Genomic DNA, 24,541 nt, shown 5'->3' with positions numbered 1-24,541 from the left:
GTATGATATCACTTATATGTGGAATCTAAAAAATAATACAAATGAATGTATGTGCAAAACAGAAACAGACTCATAGATACAGAAAACTAGTGGTTACAAAGGGGAGAAGTGGGGGAAGGGACAAATTAGGGGTATGGGATTAACAGATACAAACTACTATGTGTAAAATAGATAAGCAACAAGGATATATTGTATAGCACAGGGAATTTTAAACATTTTATTGTAATAACATAATGGAGTATAATCTGCAAAAATACTGAATCACTGTGCTATACACCTGAAACTAATACTGTAAATCAACTAGACTTCAATAAAAAAAGAATTTTCATTCCATGACTTTCTTATGATAACAAATTATTTATTATATTTATTGAATTTCTATCATTTAGCAAAAGAAAAGCTCTGAGGAAACTTACAAAAAGAGAATAAGTGAAATACAAATAGAAAAGGAGGACCAAAGATTAATTTCCTTATACATTTATACATCAACATTTTTTCTTTATAGAAAGATATTAAAATGATCAACTCCTAGAATTTTAATCTGGTTGGCCTTGACCAGGCTTCATGAGAAGATATTAAAATAAAAATATATTTCTCAAACTACTGGAAACTTAATGCATTTCGATTTGAGTCTGCGTCTTGTTGTTATTGTTCTTAATTGTGGCCTGCAAAAATCACTGAAGTACTTCCAAACTTCCAAATATTTGTTTCCAAAAGGATGAAATTGACTTTCTCACTTTCCATTTGTTTTTTTTAAGTCTTGTTAGAACATGAAGCAATGGAAAAGTTTGCTTATTAATTTTTTTGTTGTGAAATTATACTATGAAGAGCATTTTGATCAGTGGAATAACAGTGGGAAGGGGTTGGCCCAGAATCGTAGCATTTGAGACCCGAAGAGACATCAGAACATTCCAGTATAATCATTTTGTTTTATTTTACCAATGAGAAAACTAAACCCAGAGAAGCTGTGGGTTTTTTTCCGAGCTTGCAGTGGGTCAATGGCAGAGCGGGAACTCAACCTCAGACCTCTTGCATACCATTCATTTACCCTCCACTGTGCCATGCATCTTCTCCCAGCATCACTGAAATCCCAACACCCAGGTCCTCTCTCCTTTCCCCTCTGGTATTTCTGGGTCTCATCGTTTTTGTAATTGTGGGAGGGACAGATATTTAGATGAGATGTACTATAGTTTGAGATGAGTGTGAAGAGAAAGAGCCTAAGCATTCTTGCTTCTCATGGGTTCATGGATATACAGGGTTCACCTGTGGCCATGACAGGGATCTGTCTGAGGATGAGTAGTCTCCAGCCCATCAGACCTTCTTTGGGTTTAGGACCTGGGAAGGGGCACTTTGTATATAACGTAAGCCTAGACTAAATGTCTACCTGCTGAGGGTAAGGGGGCTTTGAGATAAAACAATATTTTAATAAACATTTGTCACTGGAAAGTTATTGGTGATCAGAAAATCTAGCACATTTTAAGAATTAATAGTCAACTCCATGGCAGAAGCCATGTTCTTGCCTAAAATTTTTTTTATCTTCACACTATAATTTATGACATTTTCGTTTATAGGGAGTGCTAATAGAGATGCTGGCCGTATTATGTGGGTGTCAAAAGGCAATCCAGAGAAGAAAAACATTTATTGAGTTAGTTCATTTCTATGGAACACACCCTTTACATTACGTATTGAGGGGCTCAGATCTCTTTGAAAGTTGTGAGACCCCCCTCCCTAGCGAAAGATACATAACACACATTTACATACATATTTACAGCTAGTTTCAGGGCATTTCCAGACTCTCCTCTTCCTGTCTTCATGCATCCACTCATGGAGCATTAAAGCACTTGCCTGTGTGCACACAGAGAATTCACTTGTGGGTATAGAGATAAATCTCTCAGCTCCTAAATGAACTGACTCTAAATATGGGAGAGACTTCCCATTTGAAGGCACTGGGCTACCAATTTTGAGGATCTGTGGTATGTGCTGTGTCAGTGAGCCTAACATTCTTTGCTCTGATGACCCTCATACCTTGGAGGTCATAGCTGCAGGAGGCTTTGACTCTCCCTCCATCAAAATGTCGCAGCAGCTTTTCTGAGCAGCAGGAATAGGCTAGGTTGTGGAGGTAAAATGGAAGAAGAAAGGCTGGAGGAAGGAGAGAGAGAATTATTAAGGGGAACAAAGATTGATGATGGGGCAGGTCAGATACCAGCCGGGAAGGAATGTGCATGGAACCCCTGGGGCTTGGCCAAGTCGTTAGAGCGTGGAGTCTCCAGCTCAGCCAATTTCACATTCTCTGTCTCCTGTGAAGGTCCTTTACAGAGTTGGCTGTGTTTTCTGAAGGTATGCAGGACCTCTAGGTTTCCTCAACCCTCCCAGCTTCCTAGGACCAAGACTGTCTTCTCATGGTGAATTCTGAGTATAAACTCTTTCCCTTGAATGGAAAAGATGACCTGTATTGATAAGAGTTGAATGATTAGGATTATGGAACTTGAAGTAGCTTCATTTGTGTGCACATTATCATAAGGATACTTGAGAGACTTATTCACTTGTCTACAATGGGTAATTTTGTTGTATATCTGAAATTAGGCATTATATATCACATTTAAAAACTTTTTTTAACATCTTTATTAGAGTATAATAGCTTTACAATGTTGTGTTAGTTTCTGCTGTATAACAAAGTGAATCAGCTATACGTATACATATATCCCCATATCCCCTCCCTCTTGCATCTCCCTCCCACCCTCCCTATCCCACCCCTCTAGGTGGTCACAAAGCACCGAGCTGATCTCCCTGTGCTATGCGGCTGCTTCCCACTAGCTATCTATTTTACATTTGGTAGTGTATATATGTCCTTGCCACTCTCTCACTTCGTCCCAGCTTACCCTTCCCCCTCCTCGTGTCCTCAAGTTCATTCTCTACGTCTGCATCTTTATTCCTGTCCTGCCCCTAGGTTCGTTAGAACCTTTTTTTTTTTTAGATTCCATATATACGTGTTAGCATACGGTATTTGTCTTTCTCTTTCTGACTTACTTCACTCTGTATGACAGACTCTAGGTCCATCCACCTCACTACAAATAACTCAGTTTTGTTTCTTTTTATGGCTGAGTAATATTCCATTGTATATAATGTATCACATATTTTATATCTTAGTTTTTCAGGTTTATTGTTTTTAACTATAGTTTTCTTATTTTGTAAACTATGGTTTATTACCTAATTGTTTGTTCGCTTCCCTGTTGTGCTTTCTGCAGCAATTTGTAGAAATAGTTGTGGAGATGGATTTTGTTCCCGTCCTAACATGTGTACTTGTTCCAGCGGCCAAATATCACCAACCTGTGGATCAAAATCAAGTACGTTTTTAATACGTGACCTTATTTACTGCATTATCTGTAAGCTTTTGAGTAAATACTAAATGTCCTTTTCAATGAGGATATAGACCCATGATAATTTTCCTCACTAACTAGGTCAGCACTAATCTTTGGAGTAAAAATCTTTGGTGGCTTAATTGTTGCCACCAACAACTAAGGGGTAATGGGGGAGTGATTTTCATTAAGAAAAATGATTTCATTACTGGTCCAGAAGCTATGTGTCTATTCAGGAAAAGAGCCTGGATTTAGTGGAGAAGTAATTCTTTGCGAGTAATAGCTATAACTTACTGGGTTTTTACCATGTTGCAGGTACTGTTTTAAGTGTTTAACTATATCATTTTATTTAATTCTCACATGAATGTTATGAGATACTATTATTACCCCATTGACAGAGAAGGAGAATAAGGCACATAAGTTTAACTCATCCAAAGTAACATAGATTTGAAGCCAGGGATTCTGATGCCTAAGCCTGTAGTCTCAAACCCTCAGCTCTGTTTATTGCCTTTGCTTAACTCCTGTGGCTCATATCCTGTTTTGTGGGTTAACTAAAGGGGAAGGATAAGAGGATTGAGATGACAACAAATATTTATTGTGTACTGACCAGATGTTTTACATATATTAGCTATTTTGCTTTACACATACTGACTCCCAACAGCTCTGTGAGATCACAGTAACAGTGGGCTAAGATTGTGTTTTTCATGACCTAAGTAGAAATTGTTGGGTCTTTAAGGTCCAAGATTAATCTTTTAGGCCAGTGTTTAAGGTAATATTTTATACCCAGGTGGAAGCAGATATTATTTATTTAGTTGCTCAATAATTAAATAAATCTTTGTCTGCCTCAAACTAGTGTGAAGTTGTTATATTTTTAACACTTCTCTGTACAAATTTTCCCTAAGAAAAGGTAATAGATAATCTATCTGATTGAGGAATATAAGATTCAAGATTCGTATAACAAATGTCATTGTCTGATGATGAAACTTCTGATTAATGCTCTAGTTTTCGTTTTCTGTGAAAAGAATCTGCCATTTTCCCGACCTTTGAAAACCTGTTATTTAGAATTCATCAAGACTTTCTTGACCACCCTGATGAGCAAATTTCTTCCACTACTTTCCTGAACCTCCCTTGTCTGACTGCCTGGACGATACCATTCCCCATATCTTCATTATCCTGTTCTCTTAGTTTTCTCAAATACACTCTCAGCAAAAAACCCAAACCTGGAGAAATTTTTTACAGTTCAGTTTCTTAATTCCTCTACCTGGGCAGCTGAACAATCACTGGCTGACCCTCAGTTTACAGTACGTAATTTAATAGGGGATCCCTGAATTCATTTGGCCTTGAGTAACACTGGCTGCCTTTCCATCAGGAACTTTTCTCTCCTTTCCAGTCCTCACGATGCTCCAGCTCCACAAAGCATTTAGCACCATTAATCACGATCTTCTTAAAATGCTCTCTTTTCCCTTCACTTGTAAAATATTAATGGCTCACAATGCTCCTTTTCTTGATTATTATTTCTTAGTCTCCTTTCTGTATCTTCTTTATTAGCCTTACAGTCACAGTTAGGTATTCCCAAGAGTTCTGTCCTCCCTGGGTGAACTTGTTTACATATATGTCTTCAGTTACTACCAATGTGTTGCTAACTCATAATGATTATCTCTAGAGTAGATCCCTCCACTGAGCTTCATAGTCACATGTTCCATTTCCTGTTGGACATCTCCACGTGAATGGATAGTAGGCATCTGACACTGTGGCATGAAACTCTTGATTCATCGTTGACCGCAGTCTACTTCTTCCACAGTTTCCTTGGCCCCAGCAAATGGCAATGAGCTCAGTGCCCTGCTGTCATAATGGACTTGGCATCCACTGTCACGGAGCTTACATCTCTGTAGGGAGACAGACAAAACACAAGTAAACAAACACCACAAAGTCATTATAGATAGTGGTAAGTTCTCGGAAGGAAACTTTGCTGTGAAGGAGAACAGCCTGGAGCCAAGGAGGAACCTAGAAACAGGAGCCAGACAAGACCACTCTGATGAGATGTGACATTGAAGCTGAGTTCTGAAGAACGAGAATGAGCCAGGCATGAGAAGAGCCAGGGAGGGACCCTCACAGGGAGAGGAAGTAGCAAAGCAAAAGACCTTTCCTCCGCTTGAGAAACTGTGAAAGGTTCATGTGATTACAAAGAGGAAGATTGGGAAGAGAAGATCTTAGAGAAGCAGGCACATCCAGGGAGATAATACACGGCCTCCTTGGTCATGGAAGGGTTGCATTATATCCCAAATGCAACAGGGAGTCATTGAAAGGGTTTCAATAAGAAAATGAAGCAATGCCATTTATATTATTAAAAGATTACTCTAGCTGCTCTGCAGAGAAAGAATTTGAAGAGGGTAAGAGTAGAAGCTAGGGAACCTATCAGGAGGTTACTGCAACAGTCCAGGTGAGAGATGAGGGTAGCTGAACCACACAGTATCAATGGCGACAGAAGGGAGAAGATGGATTTGAGATATATCTTCCAGTGGAACCTGCAGACCTTGTTAAAACACTTGATGTGAGAGAAGGAGAAGCAGTTGCTTAAGCACTGGGTGATGGCAGTGCCAGGCCTCAGCCACTGCATTCTGAATGGATACATGAGTGCTTCCTGCATCCTAGAACTGACACTTCTAGTCACCTTATATTTCCTTCTTTTAACATTGAAAGTGTAATAGATTTTAAATATATACTAAATAACATATGTTGTAACAGATATGCTCATGTGCATACTTACTACAAATAAATAAAGGTATGCTTGGGTCATAACATTTCCTTCCGTAGAATACATTTGTCATTAATTGGGTATTTAGTATAGTTTTATGACTCTCACAGATACTATAATTCTGGTGATTGATAATTTTATGTTTTTTGTTGTTCTTTGCAGTTCAGCAGTGCAGCGTTAGGTGCATGAACGGTGGGACCTGTGCAGATGACCATTGCCAGTGCCAGAAAGGATATATTGGAACTTATTGTGGACAACGTAAGCAACATTGGGATAGACTCGATTTATTAGAAATAATTTGATTGAGTGGGCATTTGATACTGAGTCATAACTTAAGGTCTTGTAAAGGATCTTAAAATCCTTTAAAAATATTTTGATGTAGAAAAGACATACCTTATAGCTGAATACCTAATTTTTTTCCAGTTCTTTAAAAATTTTTGTTTTAGAGTATTGATGTTGTTGAATATTACTAGTGCTTTATCAAATTTGACATATGTCACAAGTAAATATTTACTTGATTTTCTTTTATCTAGTGCCATAAAGCATGGATACCTTTCTGAAAAAAATGGTAACGTTCGCTGTGATCTCTCTCTCGTTTTAGGATATCCCAAATTTAACCCTAGCAGAGCCAATCTTATAAATTGTCCTTTGCTCAAATATATTTTATTATTTAATACCACAGTACAGGGCTGTGAAGTGATTTTTTAAAAACCATGTCATTGTGAAAGAGGGAGCTTTTTTTTTTTCTTTAAATTTTATTTATTTATTTATTTATGGCTGTGTTGGGTCTTCGTTTCTGTGCGAGGGCTTTCTCTAGTTGCGGCAAGTGGGGGCCACTCTTCATCGCGGTGTGCGCAAGCCTCTCACTATCACGGACTCTCTTGTTGCGGAGCACAGGCTCCAGACGCGCAGGCTCAGTAGTTGTGGCTCATGGGCCTAGTTGCTCCGCGGCATGTGGGATCTTCCCAGACCAGGGCTCGAACCCGTGTCCCCTGCATTGGCAGGCAGATTCTCAACCACTGCGCCACCAGGGAAGCCCAAAGAGGGAGCTTTAATCCAGCAAAGCTCTTCACTCACTGGAGAATATCCTATTATAATCAAAAACAACCTTTTAGCAAGAAGGTAAGGATGATAGCTCTTGTATTTTGACTTATCACTGGGGAATACTTTAGGTTAGTGTTTCCCAAATTGTGGAACTCTTACAGGAATCCCCATATTTTTAAGTATGGATGAGTAGAAGGACATGATATTAATGAAAGTTGAATCACAAATAGTAAGAAAGTCCCTTTTCACTCCGTTTGCATTTCATCAGGTGCAGAGTCTAGGTTTGCTGCTAATCATCAAGACCTCCCTAAGAATTGTTCATTAACCATTTTACCATAGCAAGACCACGTCTTAGATGTGCAAGAATATCTAGCTTGTTTTAAACTAACCTTATTCCGTTTTTGTTGCAGTTTAAAAAACTTCTAAAATTATTGTAAAATATATATAATATAAAATTTACCATTTTAGCTATTAAGTGTATGTTCAGTGGTGTTAAGTACATTCACATTGTTGTGCAACTGTCGCCACCATCCATCCACAGAACATTTTTTGTGTTGCAAGACTGAAACTCTGTACCCATTAAATGCTATCTCCCCATTTCCCCTCACCCCACCTCCTGGCAAGCACCATTCTACTTTCTGTCTCAGTGAATTTGACAACTCTAGGTACCACATATAAGTGGAATCATATAGTATTTGTCCTTTTGTGGCTGGCTTCTTTCACTTAGCATAATGTGTTCATGGTTCGTCTATGTTGTAGCTTGTGTCAGAATTTTCTTCCTTTTTAAGGCTGAATAATATTCCATTTTGTGTATATATCATATTTTGCTTTTATCTATTTGTCCATTGATGGACACTTGAGATACTTCCACCTTTGGTTACGAATAACACTGTGGTGAACCTGGGTGGATAAACATCCATTCAAGTCCCTGCTTCAGGTCTTTTGGATATATACCCACAAGTGGAATCGAGGGATCATATGGTAATTCTGTTTTACGTTTTTTGAAGAGCTGCCCTTCATACTGTTTTCCATAGTGGCTACCCAGTTTTATATTTTACTACAGGTGGGAACCAGCAGTGCACAAGGGTTCCAATTTCTCCACATCCTCACCAACAGTTGTTATTTCTGTTTTCTTGATGGTAGCAATCTTAATGGATACAAAGTGGTATCTCCTTGTGACTGTTGATGTTATTTTTGAGGTTGCCTTCAGGTTTGGGTAATTTTAGCTTTCTGTTTATAAGTGCTATAAAGTTTTCTTTTAAAATAATTTAAAATAAACAGGTGACTTGATTTAAAGAAAGATATTCTCTTAAGGTCAGGAGTCGACAAACATTTTCTGTAAAGGCCAGATAGTAAATATTTTACACTTCGTGATCCGTGTCAGTATTCAACTCTGCCATTGTAGTGCAAAAGCAACCATATGCAAATAAAAAAGCTTGGCTGTGTTTCAGCGAAACTTTCTGGACACTGAAATTTGAATTTCATATAATTTCCACGTGTCACAAAAATATTATTCTTCTTTTGATTTTTCAACCATATAAAATTGTAAAAACCCTTCTTAACTCATGGACAGCACAAAAACTGGCAGTGAGCCACATCTATCCTGTGGCCCATAGTTTGCAGACCCCTTGTGTAGGTGGTTCTCAGGTATGGGAAAAGCTGTTAAGCTAGCCTGAGATTGAGTCTGGGAAATGGAATCTTAAGGAATTTGAGAGAACACCATGCACTGAGGCCAGTTTTTTGCAAGAATAGAAGATGCCAATGTAATAACTTTTTTTAGTCTAGGGTTGACCAGATGAGAGCAGGAAACAACTGGACGACAGTGGATCAGAGATTGTAACAAAATTTCTTTTTTCATAAATGATTTTTTTTTCTGTATTTTTTCATACATTCAAGCATTTTCCAAATTTTATACAATGGACTCCAGATTATAACTATTTAAAAAAGTCTCTTATGAACACCATATTTATTTATTTATTTATTTATTTTGATTGGAGTACAGTTGCTTTATAATGTTACGTTAGCCTCCACTGCACACCAAAATGAATCAGCCATACACATACAGATATCCCCTCCCTTTTGGACTTCCCTCCCATTTAGGTTACCACAGTGCACTAGGTAGAGTTCCCTGTGCTATACAGCATGTTCCCATCATTTATCTATTTTATTTATAACAGAGCAGATTTATACCTTTTTTTACACCTACAAAAGCATTAGGAGATCTGATTGTATCCCTATTTTATAGAATTCAATAGCCAGAGAAGAGACACTGTTATGCTTCTTGAAACTCAACCTTTTACTCCTTAGGGAGAAAAATCGTAATTCCTTTAGAATTGCGGGGGTAGAGCCTCACCTCAACTGGTCTTTCAGAGTATTTCGTCAAACCTATCCTAAAACTAGCCACTTTTGCCTGAATTCAGCTGCTGTACCTGTCTGGGGTATGTGTGTGTATGTATGTATGTATGTATTTTCCTGAACGTTCTACAGAAAGAGCTCTTGTAGGTATGTCTCTTCCCTGCTCTTCACACAGAAATGGGAAATGAGGTGACGGAAAGTAGTTTCCCATCCTGTAGGAGGTGCTTTTATGTTCTTCTGCTCCTGTGGCAAGCCATATTGATGTCACCACACTTTTCAGTCAGGGGAAAGTGAAAAAGCACTGGGCCAGAAGACCATCATACATCTGAAAATTTGTTCTCTAGATATCTCATGGGACGGAACTATCCTTGCCTAACATTTACTCATGGGTAATAGAACATTTGGTTCGAGAAAGTTATATAACTTAAAAAATTCATTAGTCCCAGCAAATAAGAAGGTGATGGTATGATAACTAGTACATGTCAGCTCAAGAAATGGTTTAAGGAAGATGCTTTCTAAGTTGTCTTTCTTAGAGAGAGTTTTACTGGGAGTAAAGAGGCGGGTGTAACAGTATCAGCTTGTGAACCCAGAAAAGTCCTGGAAATGTTTTTTAAAATGAGGATTATAAAAACATTAAAATTGCTTAGCTGCTTTCCCAGAAATGTAGAAAATGTTCTTTAGAAAGCACTCTTTCATTTCCTTCAGCAATGTTTATTGAGTAACTACTGTATGCCCCACATTGTGCAAGGTGCTGGGAGTACATCAGTGACCAGCAAGATGATGCCCAACTTCTTAGAGCTTATCTTCTGGTAGGGAAGACAGGTAACAAGTAGGTGAAAAGTGAAATGCCTAATACAAATTTAGGGAATGAGAAGTTCTAGAACAATAAATGAGAGTAAGGGGGAGAGAGTCTGGGTCAGAATAAGCAGTTCTCTGCTATTTTTTAACTGGGGAATCTCTGAGAAGGTGACTTTGAACACAGACCTGAGTCTGTGCTTTTAGGTCTATGGGAAAAGTGTTCTAGACAGAGGGAAAAGCAAATACGAAGGACCTGTGGTGGGAACAGATTACATACATTTTGGAAACAAGAGGAAGACTTAATGTGGCTGAAGTGAGGGAAAGAAATAATGGCAGGGGATGAGTTCAGAGACAAAGGTGTAGGGCCTCATAAACCAAGGAAAGAAATTTGGACTATCCCCTAAATATTATGGGAACCCATTGGTGCAGTTTGAGCAGTGGAGTGATACAATCCAATTAACATTAAAAAAAAAAAAATCACTCTGGCTGCTGTGTTGAAACTGGATTGTAGAAACGGCAAGAGAGAAAATGAAAGGGCCAGTTAGGAGGCTAGTGCAGTGGTGCTGGTGAATGATGCTGTAGTAACTTGAGGATGTGATAAGTGTTTGGATTAAGCTTGCATTGGAGGTAGAATCTACAGAAGGAAGTGTGTACTGATGGAATGGGTGTGGTGAATGAGACTGAAAGAAAAAGCAAAGATCCATAATGACAACTAGAAGGTTTGGGTTGAGCTCTGGGCTGAATGGTGATGCCATTTCCTGATATTCCAAAGACTGAGTGGGGAGTGGTTTGGACTGGGGTCAGGTGGGGCTAAGAGCATGGGATATCAAGAGTTCTCTTTTGGATTTGATAGTTGAAGAAGTTTGTTAGACTTCCAAGTGAAAAGATCTATGAACTCACCTCTTAGGAGAGAGGTCAGAGATAGAGATATGACTTCGGAAGCATATAGGTTGAATTTTTATATGGTTAATCTTTTAATTGTAGGCCTAGACAAAGATCACTAGGAAGATGGTGCAGGTAGAGAAGAGAAGTGGGCTGAAGCCAGAGCCTTGATTGCTGCCCAACATTTTGAGGTGGAGAAGAGAAAGGAGAAGCCAGCAAAGAGTGAGAAAGAGTAGACAGTGAGACAGGAGGAAAACTGGGAGAGCATGGTAACCTGGAAGACAAAGGAAGAAGGTAGCGCCAGTAGTAGAGATTTATATTATCTGGCCTAGAAAAATAGGCTTTTGTTTCTTTCCTCTTTGTAACATTTTAACCTGGTTTAGCATCTGTTTTTATCCCATACATTTGTGTAGAAGTAACCACCATAATTTCAGATTTGACTTATGTCCAAGTGTTTGTACCTATGTTAAGTGGTGCAGGAGTCTGTCTAGTAATAACAGACACTTGTCATATTACCTGGCACAGAGTAGTTGCTCAGTAAATATTTACTGAATAAAAATATTCAGGCTTTGGCAGTCATGATCAGGGTTCTATATCACAGGCTGACCAACTTGAAACAGGGTTTGCTTCTCCCTTCTCCCCAGATCATGGCAGGCAGTTAAGAAACCAGCTCATATTTCTTTACGTAGTCTTCTTCTCCCTCGCCTTTTGCTTTGTCCCACACTAGGTGTAAGCATTTTTTTTTTCTTCCTGGGTGGTCAGCATTTTTTCCATGGTGGAAATTTAGGCTTATACAAGTTTCTTTCCAACTCCAGTTGAAAGGTAAATTTGTTGCCATTACGTCTTGTTACTTTATAAAATAACTTTTATCCTAATTTATTCAAAAGAAGGAAATTACCTCTTTTTTTCCCTTTTGGTCCACTGTTATATCTGCATTGCCTGCTTCTCTTCTTTGGCTATTGCTCTTCAGGGTAAACTTTGGTTGCTGTAGAACAAGTCTTGTTTTTCATACAGATCCTTTGCAGTATAAAAAAGAAGGGGAATTAAGATTGTAGAACACTTGAATGTGTAGCCACTGTGAACTTTGTTTTTTACACCATTTTATTTAATCCTCAAACTCCTCTGGGGTAGGGACTGTTAACTCTACTTTATAGGCAGGGAAGCTGAGAATCGAAAGGATGACGTGATTGGGATGTGCTGAGCACAGCAGAACTCCTCAGTCTGTTCCCTGCGTTGTTCCGCCTCCCAAAAAGGTGGGAAGAATCCTGCGAGATTTTGACATATTTTGGGAGTTTTTGAGAATCTGCAGTACATCAAATACTACAGTAAATGAGGGGGATACAAAGGCAAACTCCCTATGGTCCCTCTCCTGGAAGAGCTCTCTCTCAGGTGAGAGTAGGAATAGAAGCAAATGGCTGTATCTGCCGATCTCATCCTTCTTGTTCAGAGGAACCCTTGGTACTTCCTTAAATTACTGAAGACACTGAAGATCTTTTGTTTAAATGGGTTATACCTGCTGATATTTACTGTATTAAAAATTAAAATTGAGAAATTTAAAAAATTATTTCATTTGAAGTAACAAAAAGCCACGTTGCATGTTAACATAATTTTTTATGAATAATAACTACGTTTTCCACACCAAAAAAAAATTTAGTGAGAAGAGAGGCATTGTTAGTCTAACCTGTGTAAGTTAGCCTGGATTTCATGTGTACTGGGCGAGCTCTCTCCAGGAGATGTTCCAGGCTTATCCAGCCCTCTTCTCCTCCCTGGCATTTGGAAGCTCTGTCTTGGAAAACCCTGAGAGAAGCCCTCCCTCCGCCTCCGCAGGGATAGATCCTGAGTGTCAGTCATGGATGCGTTTTCCCATTCACATCATAAGGGTTAGCATATGTATAATGAGAGAACATGCCTGGGGCAGTGACTTTCATTTACATTTCTTACACCTTGATAGTATTTAACGAAAATTCCTTTCATATTAATTAATTACATTAGGTGAGTGTTACCCATTTGCAGTATACCTTTAGCAATCAAAATATTCAAATCCCTACGGTTGTTTCTGTGAAATTATACCCTACCGAGAGTTCTCTAGACAGATTTTTGTTCCTTCCACGTTCCTTTCCGCCTCCATCTTTCTCATGCTTCTCATGACCTTTATTTCGCATCTTTTATCCTGTGTATTTATCCATCTAACTTACTGCCCAACTGTTTTTCCAAGGCAGTGATGAATTGGACTTTCTAGTAAAACTCAGCTTGGGACAAGTGAAGAAGCGGAAAGGTGTGGTTCTTAGGGAGACGTTCTTGTGTAGACATACAAAGAATTCTGCTTTGGAGTGAAGCCTGATGCAGACAAAGAATTTTAAGACCATTGGCACACTGATGCTTTAAGATGAAGGTGTCTTGTTTCAAAGTGTGCTTTGGTATTGCTACTATGAGCAGAAGAGAAACCGTTCTGTGTGCTCTGGATGATGATGGGTAATCCAGCTGCATGTTCCTGGTAAGGAAATAGCAACCCTCTTGCATCTTTAGATATCGCTTTATTTATTGAGCTTCCCATTTCCGATATGGCCCTCACTTGAAGCGCACGTAAATGTGCTCTGCCTCGTCACTGCCCTTTCGTGTCTTAAGTCCTGTTTTGGAGGCACAGGTCATAGAATGTAATCCTCTTCTACTTCTGTGAGGACAGAGTGTTAATCTGTTCAACAGGTGGGTAGGTTACGACATAGCTTGTGGTATCGGTATTTTCTCTTGCAGGAGATGAGATTCTTGAATTCAGCTGTCCTCATTATGTTTCACAGGAATACTTATTTTTCAAGTAATCTGAAGGGTGATTTTTTTAGGACACTTTCTTGTCTTGGGTCCTGGCTGCTGAGTTGCTCTCCTTGGGAGGTGCAGTGGGGAGAGAGGGTGGGGAGAGAGTTCAGATTCCTTTCTGACTCACTGGCTCCCTCTGGGCCACCTGACTTCCGAATTCTGGTCTCCCTGTCGCAAGTCTAGAGGAGGGAAAGTGTGTGCTGCAGGTGTTTGTCATCATTACTTACAAATTTTGAACTGTGGGTTAATTTCATAAGAAAGAACCTTTTGTGTTGACACTGAGGTTTTCCCCTTTCTTTCTTTCTATAACTTGACACATTAGTTACTTCTCTTGGTATTTTATTGCTGAATTGATGGTATTTTCCCCCATTTTTCATGTTAGCTTTGCCTTTTACTTATTTATTCTGCCTTCTTTTTTGGCTTCCTTTTCTTTGTTTTTTTCTTTTTTATTGCCATATCCTCTCTATTTTTTCATATCGCATTTTCCTCTCCTTTTTTTTCTCCCTCTCTCTGCTCTCTAAAGTCTACAATCCTTTTCTTTCATATTTTAATCACCTTTTACCTATGTAAATAGATTATAGTGTTAATAGAACTGAAATAGAGGATCAAATCATTATATTCTGACTGTATGGGCATTAGAACCAGCCAATCCTTGTGATTCTGATTTAAAAAAAAAACTTTTACCAAATGCTTGCTTAACAACGTGATTTACATGAATTGTGTAGGTTTTGGTCTCAATATACACTGAAATATATTTACTTAAATGCATGATGTGACGTGTTTTAGAGGTAAGATCCATTATTGCTACATTTCTACACTACTACACTGTACTTGGACATTTACTGTACAGTGAACTTCTTGTTGTGTTTGTGTGCAGCCGTCTGCGAAAATGGATGTCAGAATGGTGGACGTTGTATTGGACCCAACCGCTGTGCTTGTGTTTATGGATTCACTGGTCCACAGTGTGAAAGAGGTAAGAAGAGAAAAGAGAACCTCCCTTTGGAGAAGTTTATCTTGTTGTAAATGTGTAATTTTTTATTAACTGATGAAAAAATCTTCTAACGAAATAATATTTTCATTCTTCTTTGATTATGTCTATAACTTGCATGGTCAGATTTTGAGATATAGCTAATAGCAGCTGAAGTGTCTCAGTTTTTTCCACCAGAGTGAACTCAGTTCAGGAGGCCAACTCTGGGACTCCGGCTCTAGAGTAATTCTGAGTGAGTGACTGATGGCAGATCCTAATAATTTGGAGTTAATTCAAATTAGGAGTCACTGTTGGCAGTGCGGCCTCTGTTAAAAAAAAAATGTAGCATGTTCTTGGCTGCAAGACCAACAAAAATCTGAAACAAATTGCCCTAACCAACAAGGAAATATATTACATTGTATACAAAAATTCCAGAGTCACTGGGCTTCAGGTAGGACATGATCAAGGCTTTCATTCTGTTGTTCTACTTGTCTTGGCCTTGCGTTCCTTTGTCAGTTTTGCCCTACCCTCCAGTTCTTTATGGTTGTAAAATGACTGCCAGCAGTAACTAAGGGAACATGCTTTCTTGTTCACATCTAGAGAGAGAAAACCTCTCCTTTAACCATGGGCCAATACTAGCCTTCAGAGATACTCCATATGCTGATTGGATTAAGCTTGAGTTTTTGAACCAGTCCCTGGTAAGAGGAATGGTATTAATATGTTCTATGTAGACTTACCAGGACCTGTCTATGGAGCAGGAGATGATGAAAGCCTCTCAAAGTCATCTATCTGAAAAGGAGAGTTTGGTATCAACCCAGTAGAAGTTGTGTTGGGCAGGAGGAAAGGTGTAGGGGAAAGGGGGCTGGGTAGGCATCCAGCATTGTCCATCTTATCCATGTAAACGGTCGGTCAAGCCAATATGAAACCAATTTACCATAATTTAAATAGCAGTTAAACTCGTGACCTGTAGACTACTGAAAATCCCCAGTGTTGATGCAATAAGTGAACTATTAATAATGTTCTGATAGCAAAAGGGCATATCAAAGAAGGTAAATTTTATAAAATGTGATAACTGTTTAGCACTGAACCATAAAAGTAAAATAAGCTTAAACTAAAATCAATATTACATAATCATTCATAATTATATACATACTCAATTGATTTTCCCAGGGCTTTCATAGCATCTAAAGTTGTATAGTGCTTTCTTTGTTGTGAAACTTTGAGTATATGAAGCTATGTCATTGAAATGTTACAGATAAGTAGTGGTGATGGTTTATATATGTACAGAGGCTTTGAATTGCAAAGAAACCTTGTGTTTTTAAAATTATATCCATTACACTGACAAAAACTTAATCCTGGTATTCAGGTTGAAGCTTGAGAAGAAGCTGAGAAATTAGAATTATATGGTGAAGTTTGAAAAGTAAGATGTATGCAGCCTTTTAACATACACTTGTATGTATATGTACATTAAGATATTTACATTATTCCTAAGGTAATAGAGATTTCTTGGGACCGAAGTACATTCCACAAATGACAGAGTTTATAGTTACACTTAGGACAAATTTAAACGTCTTCACCAGATGCTTTTATTTTAGGAAGAAAAATTAATTGTGAAATGTTAGCATAAAATGATAAGTTGTTGAGAATGGAATAAAACAAATTTCTGAGATGATAAGTTTATTTAAACACCATAGAATGGAAAATAGTTAAATTTATAATTTCAAACATAGTTATAATTGGTGGAGATGATGTTCATTTTTCTGGAGGTCATGTAAACTTTGTAGCACTTTTATCTTGAGCAGATTTCAAATTCAGTTCCTAATTGGCAAAGGAATTGTGTAGTTTCGAGAAAGAGGCTTCCAGGCATTACATCGTTATTCTGCAACAGTTATTCATTCATTGGGTTTGTTAGTCCTTACTAAATTTATGGAAATTCAATAAAGACTTAACATATATTTTACATGTACAGTAGCATGTTTTCAGAAGAATTACAAAATTTATTAGTTAATGCATTGGCCTGAAGGATTTTCTTTTTTAAACATGGGTTTGTTTCTTAAAAATCTTTTTAAGTACTAACCTTCAGATGAAAGTTCTAAAACTTTGTTTCTTCCAAAGAAGAAATTAGCAATTTCCACTCTTAGATTGCAACTCTGAACTTGAACGCTTTTGAAAGATATTTTCAATTGAATTTTTAATGTGTAATAGCTAATCCCACTGAAAGTGGAGTTGATAATTTTTCTCAAGAAACATTGCCTGCTTAGCTACAAAAAGAATAGTTTATTTATTTTGAGGTTAGTGAATAGGCCCATGTGCCCAGTTTACATTTACGGTTTATATTGTCTTTTTCAATGATTGAATTTTCAAAATATATGTTCTTTGTTCTAGAAAAATGTCTTTTGTAAAATTAGGGATACTTTTCATTCTTAGTGTAGAACACATATAATTTCCCTTTAAATTGGTCTCTTGGGATCAGTAGTGTGATAAACATGGCAGCTTTTTCTGCTATCTGGGCTTCTGGCAGACTGGTTTCCGGACTGGAGACAAGAGACTGAATGGTAACCAACGGCTGGCATGATTGTGGTATTTAACTTGAGTCTTGGTGCTGGGTAAGCTGAGCCTTTTTGGAGTTCTTTCCTCATTCTTGCTGATATGTACAATGACCTTTTATACTTAGAATTGAAGAAAGAGTTCTTGTGGTCCCATGCTGATTGTAAAATGCAGACAGCTTAGCTATGTCCAAGGCACATGACAATATTCAATTTTTTTTGCTTCTCTCTCCATAAAGACGACATTTGAAATAAGATAAATATTGCACTTAATATAAACCTGAAAATACATAGACATGCATTCATCATTATATATCAAGACTTGGTGTTTTTTCTCTAACACTTAAAATATACCTTATTATTTATCAGTAGAAACTTGGAGGGGGCAGGCAGGCAAGAAATGAAATTACCTGAGGGATTTCTGGACTAAGTACAGTGATTACTTATTATAAACTCCAGTGGCCTGGAGACTTCCCTGGTGGTCCAGTGGTTAGGAATCCGCTTTCCAATGCGGGGGATGCGGGTTTGATCCCTGGTCGGGGAACTAAGATCCCACATGCTGCGGAGCAAGTAAGCGCATGCGCTCTAGAGCCCTCGCACCACAACGAAAGATACCACATGTCACAACTAAGACCCGATGCGGCCAAATAAATAAACAAATATTTTTTAAAAAATAAAAATAAACATGGCCTGCCCCAGGTCCCTGTTTCAACTTCTATACCTTAAATGGTTGTTGAAATCGCATTTTGTAATGGAATTTTCCTTGATGCTTATATAAAGACCATCTGTTAGAAATATATCCTAGACCCTTTAAAATTATGCATAAATTACTACTACAAATTGTTAAACAATTGTTTTTTAACAGTTTGTAGTAGTAAACATGTAAACATGACTTCCTTTTAAAAAGTGTGTAAATTTGGTAAAATTTCAAATACCCTTATGCTTAGTGACATTTCCTTTAAAATGTACATCTTTCAGTAAATGGTACCTTAAAAAGGAGGATTGGAAATTTACTTTTTAACCTACTGATATTTTAAAGAAAAGTTCCTTTTGTTAATCTGAATCTGCATCAGAAAAAAAAGTGAGATCAAGTTGCAAATGTTAAAGTTTATAAAATCTAAACTATCACACCTTTATGTGAAATGTAAAATGGACGGATTTCCCTTCAGGATAACTTTCATAAAATCATCCAGTTAACGCATGAACTCGGTGTCTAAAAACATGTTGAGGAGGAGTAACTCCGCTTCTGCTCGAATACTTCCAGTCACAGGGTGTGCGCTCGCTCCCTCCATCGTGAGACTGAATTCCGTTGTCAGAGTCCTGGCTGTTTAAACTCTGCGTTATTATGCTCCTGCCTAAGCGGGCATTTAACAGATGTATAGTGCCTCTCTTACTGTCTAATTCAGGGGGAGCGTGATGATGGTGACTTCTCTAAAGGCATCCTTTATAACTTACTGCTCAGGATTGTGTGATGGCACCTTAAAGTCTTGAATTATTCTGTACATTTCTGTTCATCCACTCACATTTCAGTCGGTAAAGTAACTGTGACTGTTATTAAACCTACTCAGACCTTATCCAGATTCTCCAAGAACGAGAGTGGAGATTGGCAAATTAGGGTTTTCCAGAATTCTGGGGATTATGTAGACCAGACCAAACTTTGTGCAGAAATAATTTATACATTTATTAATCAACATTAATTCCATGCTCTTGGAATTTATTATAAAGTATGCAGGGTGGGTTTGTTCAGCCTATGGACATTCAAGTAGCATAGTAAATTAATAATGTGACCAGGAATACAGGGGAGTGTGGTGAGAGGACAGACTGGAATTCTGCAGAATTCTATATGCAGTGGATTTGATACTTCCAAGAAACAAATAGGCAATACTTATAGAAAAAATTCCTCCCATTGTAATGTTCTGATCTAAAGGTAACGCATGTTTGTTATAAGGTAATTTAGAAATAAGACAAGGAAAAACAAGAAATGCGATTATTTATGATTTTTCTCCAGTCAGAATTAATTACTTTTAAGATTTGGGTTATACTTTGAGTCCTTTGTTCTACCACACATATATTGCTTACAAAGAATGGGCTGTTTCCATTCTTACTGGAATCGACTGTAAGAATATTTCACGTTCTGTAACATGAAATGTACTTATATCCTGCTTCTTCTTTTAGGTTATGAACAACATTGTATTAGATTATGGACTGTAATAGTTACACTGCATGTTGTAATAATGAGGGCTAGGTATCTACATTCTAAACAACCGTATGATATTTGTAAAGCTATTTTCTCTGTCTCACAGATGAGGAAGTTTTGCCCACTTCAAACTTATGGTAGCATTGGGAGTATTAGAACAGGAGGAGGATCTCCAACAATCTGATTTCAGACCTTAAATTCAATTATGGTGATATAGCTGTCTGCTGTAATTACATTTTTTATTAATTAACATTTAACATTTAAGGTCATTTTCAGGTTCTCTTGTCGTTTTATTGGTTTGTTTCTTAGCAAAGCTGTGATAAAAATCTATGTAGATAAATCTATATCTTTGATTTTATTCTTAGAATATATCCTAGAAATGTAATTACTGAGTCATTGAATATGTGAAAATTTAAAGCTTTTCATATGTTCTGTTTATTTCCCTCCAAAAAGGCTTTTTATGATTTATTCCTTTGGTATTATGTTTAAAAAGTCTTCCCCATTTCCAAATATTATAAATATCTATAGCTTTTTCCTAGGAATTTCCTAAAATTCCTATTGGAATTTTATTCTTTTACCTTTTTAACCACAAGTTAGAACATACAGGATGGTAACTAAAATAAATTTATTTATAAACATTTATTTATTTATTTATCACATATCTATTGAGCACTTATTTAGTATTAGGCCAAGTATGTGGAGTTCAGCTTACAAACAATATATACTCCCTGTTAATGAGAAGCAAATTATCTGTTTAAAGACTAGAACTAGTCATCTGCTTAAACACTAAAATAAAATACAACATAGTAAATACTATAATAGGAGTAATAACAAATTTATGTGAGAGCTCAGACATGGTTCCTGATTAAGGGAGAATTGCAGAAGTTTTCCTGCAATTAATCTGAATGAAAAAAACTAACTCATTATAATGGGAAAAACGGTGTTGAACTAATTCCTGTGTTGATATTACACGATATAGCATGATGGAATCTTGTACGGAATAACATTATTTAAACTCCACAGTTAATTACCAGTTACCCCAGTTACTGAGCTGATGTTGGTTTATAGAAATAAGAGGTCTCCCTTTTTCTTGCACTCAGAAGATTTAGTGAGAATGAAATTACAAGGAACAGAGAGAAAACATTACCAGCCGCAGATGTCAAACTCACACGCTCCTGCACGCTCATACACACACACACAGTTCTGCACTCCTGAGGTCGTTAAGAACGTTTTATAACCTTGCACTCTCTAAGCTAAACTTAGCCTTAAATGGGCATCAGAGAAATACCAGAAGATCTGTGGGAACTGAACTTTTTGGCAGTAGCTCAGATGACATCCTTATCTTGAATGCCATTAAGAACACAAGAGAAGGAAAATGAAAGAGAAAAAAAGCAGGCAGTGCAAAGTGGAAGGGAAAGAAAAGAAGAACGGAACGGAGAATGATAGCAAAGGGAGATGGAAAGCTAAAACTCAGAGTGGAGATGCTGGGCTGTATAAAGGACAGCTCTAAGTTTTGGAGAAAATCAGTTCATTGATTAATCTGATCTGGGAGAGGCCAAGCTTCCGTTTCTCACTCTTCGATTTAAGCCTGTGCTCTTTTGATCTATGCAGTAAGATTGAATGTGTTGGCAGCCTGTTAGACCCTGATGCTTTATTTCTAAAACTCCTTTGAGTTAAACCAGTGAGTATTTTCATTTATTCCAGCTCTAAGTGTCCTTATTTGTGTATATCTTTGTTTGCTTTTGGTTTGTCTACCTAGAGGCAGAGGAACCTGCAATACAAAATAAAAATATTCAAATTTTTATATTTGTGTAGCTCCATAAATATTTTCCTATTTCAGCATCAGGTCCGAAGACATTAGAGTTTTAGCTGGTATGGAAACTAGGTGAAGCTACCACACACACACGAATTAAATATAATGAAAGGTTATTACATAGGATTTAGCCAAAAGCAATAAATAACAAAATGTTCATGGGTGGGGAGAGGGGTTTATGTTATATCATTGTATATTTCAAAAAAAAATTCCCAAATACTAAAAATTCTTAAATAACACCTGTCTCCATGGGTTTCAGATAAAGGATTGTGGACCTGCAATTACCTTATAGAGTTGTTGGGAAGATTAAAAGCAATACTGTGTTAATAAGCTCCTAACACATAATAGGCAGAGCACCTGGCACATGGTAGGCATCTACTGAGTGATATTTGCTGTGTTTTAGGAACACAGGGTATAGCCAGAATCAAACCTTAATATTAAGACCTGTGTGACCTTGGAAATGTGATTGCCCTCTCTGATCTGTGTTTCTGAATATATAATAGGTGTCTACTGTGTCAACCTTGAATTATTTTTGAGACTTAATGATACAATACTTGGCACCCAATAAATGATCATTATTGATGCTAATCTCTTTTAACTGAACTCCCCAGTTATCAAAAAGATAACAGCGGAATATTCAAAAATGGAATTTCAGATATGGAATAAAGGGATTTTGTCAACCGTTTAAATCATACACATAAAATTTAATGCTGCTTTTATTGAGAGTGTAAGGACTCAGAATAAATAGCATGTTTTAAGAGTGGCTCGCATTCTTGGTATGAGAATTAAATGAAAGATAAAGTGCCTAGACAGTGTCTGGCACAGAGTAAGTGCTCAATAAATAATAAGCTATAATTATGAAAAATAAAGCCAAGATATGATATGCTCTCCTACACAAAATTGTGTTTATGGATGAGGAAGATTGTTCCAGCATCACTCGGAATGTCTTAGGTCAGAGTGCATCCGTTGTGAACAATGTAATTTTTGTGTGGATTTTTTGTGATAATACAGGTCAAATGAAAAATACTATATATCATCATCACTGCCTTGCCTGTTGTGCAGTTGAATTTTTAGACCCTGCTCATCTTTTTTTTGACATGTTTCTACTGTAAGTACCAGTGTTGCTATTAGTAGTTACTCACTATTTAACTGGTCTCTTTAGTCTCCCCCTTCTCTATGCACAAAGTCTTGTTCCAAGCATTTCACAGTGTAACTAATATATAGTAGTTTATTTCACTCAAGGTACTTGTAATCAATGGGCTAGTATATTGCTAAATCTAATACGAGTAGGTCAGAGGGGTCTTCAGACTGTCCAGAGAACAGTTTCTCTGTGAAGCTTTCCTCGACCACCACCTGCCTCCCTGCCTTACCTTCCCTTTGGTGCAAAAATTAGGCATGCTCTTCTTTTTTACTATACCTGCCATATATCCCATTCCTTTAGACTAGCTCTCTTCATCATTGCATTGTGACTGCTTACTTTTTTGGCTGTGAGCCTTTTAAGAGCAGATTTTTTTTTTTAATTTAATTTAATTTATTTTTATTTTTATTTTTGGCTGTGTTGGGTCTTCGTTTCTGTGCGAGGGCTTTCTCCAGTTGTGGCGAGCGGGGGCCGCTCTTCATCACGATGCGCGGGCCTTTCACTGTCGCGGCCTCTCTTGTTGCGGAGCACGGGCTCCAGACGCGCAGGCTCAGTAACTGTGGCTCACGGGCCCAGCTGCTTCGCGGCATGTGGGATCTTCCCGGACCAGGGCTCGAACCCGTGTCCCCTGCATTGGCAGGCAGACTCTCAACCACTGCGCCACCAGGGAAGCCCAAGAGCAGATATTTTTATCTTAAGTTGCCTTGTGTTCCCTCTGCTCCACACACTGCAGTATATAAAAGGCAGGCCGTATGTGTGACAACATAAACATAGCGGTTCCAAGTAGAAGAAACAAAACGAAAAACGTACAGACGCAGTAGAGGTCCTTGAGGGTTCATGGATGCTTATTCATCAGTGTGGCTCTAAGATACAGTGAAAGGGAAGAGTAGAAGATGAGGCTGGAAAAATAAACTTGGACCTTAATACCCAAAGTCTGGAGTGCCAAAGTCAAGAGGCTGCCCTCTATGCAGGAGGCTCTGGGGAGAGGGATTATGAAGGACTTCTAATCTTGAAAGGAGTTCCCTATAAAGGTCAATCTGGAGTGGTAAACAAAAAGAAATGGAGGGTGGAGAGGCTGAAGGCAAAGACATCATTCAGGAGAATTCATTGCATGTCAGGTAGATAATAGCAATGAATCTATTATGTTTGTATGTTTACTGTTTACAGTCAGATTATGATTTATCTATGCATAAATTAAAGTAGTATTAATTTGAAATGGAAAATTATGTAATACTGGGGATTATGATCCATTTTTTAGAGAAATTAATACTTATAGCAACCCAAAGATACCATTTTTTAACATCATATTACAAATGAGAAAACTGAGGCACAAAAAGGTAAAACAATTTGCTGAAATTCACTCAGCTAATAAATGGAGAAAGTAGGATTGGAACACAGTGGTATAACCTCAAAACTCACACACTTAACTACAACTTTATTTCGAGTGAAACACAAAATTGCAAAAGTAATGTATTTCTACACTTTAGAAATATATTGTAGCAATTGTTAAGTACGAGAATGATAAATAGGTACACACTTCCAATAGAATGAAAGAGATGGCTTGCTATTTTTATGTTCTTTTGTTATCTGGCCTAGGGAAATCTTTTTGGTATATAAATTTCTGATTATACCTCTGAATGCTTATACCCAGAGTTTCTTTATGTGTATGATCTGGTAAAATATTTATTCAAAACTCATAATACTTAAAACAAATTTGAGACTTCTATTTCCAGCCAAGATGGACTAACAGGAACCAGATTAACCCTCCTGCCTAAGAAGAACTGAAAAACAGAATAAATATATGAAACAATGGGTTTCAAGATATTGGACCTCAAGTAACAACAGAAAGTGATCCTTGAAAGGACTCTGCTCGATTTTC

The 24,541-nt window shown here is 37.6% G+C and overlaps 1 protein-coding gene across 1 annotated transcript in view; it reads left to right on the top strand.

Annotated features, from left to right (window-relative positions):
• FBN2 (fibrillin 2) overlaps window positions 1-24,541 on the top strand; it is a 223,821-nt gene that overhangs the window by 4,038 nt on the left and 195,242 nt on the right. The window contains 3 exon segments of the mRNA XM_036848958.1: window positions 3,246-3,344; window positions 6,274-6,369; window positions 14,879-14,974. Coding sequence (XP_036704853.1) covers window positions 3,246-3,344; window positions 6,274-6,369; window positions 14,879-14,974 — 291 coding nt within the window.

This window comes from Balaenoptera musculus, chromosome 3 (genome assembly GCF_009873245.2).
Source record: "Balaenoptera musculus isolate JJ_BM4_2016_0621 chromosome 3, mBalMus1.pri.v3, whole genome shotgun sequence".
Lineage (NCBI taxonomy): Eukaryota > Metazoa > Chordata > Mammalia > Artiodactyla > Balaenopteridae > Balaenoptera > Balaenoptera musculus.
Note: the sequence above shows the minus strand (reverse complement) of the source record. Positions and strands in the feature narration are given on the sequence as shown.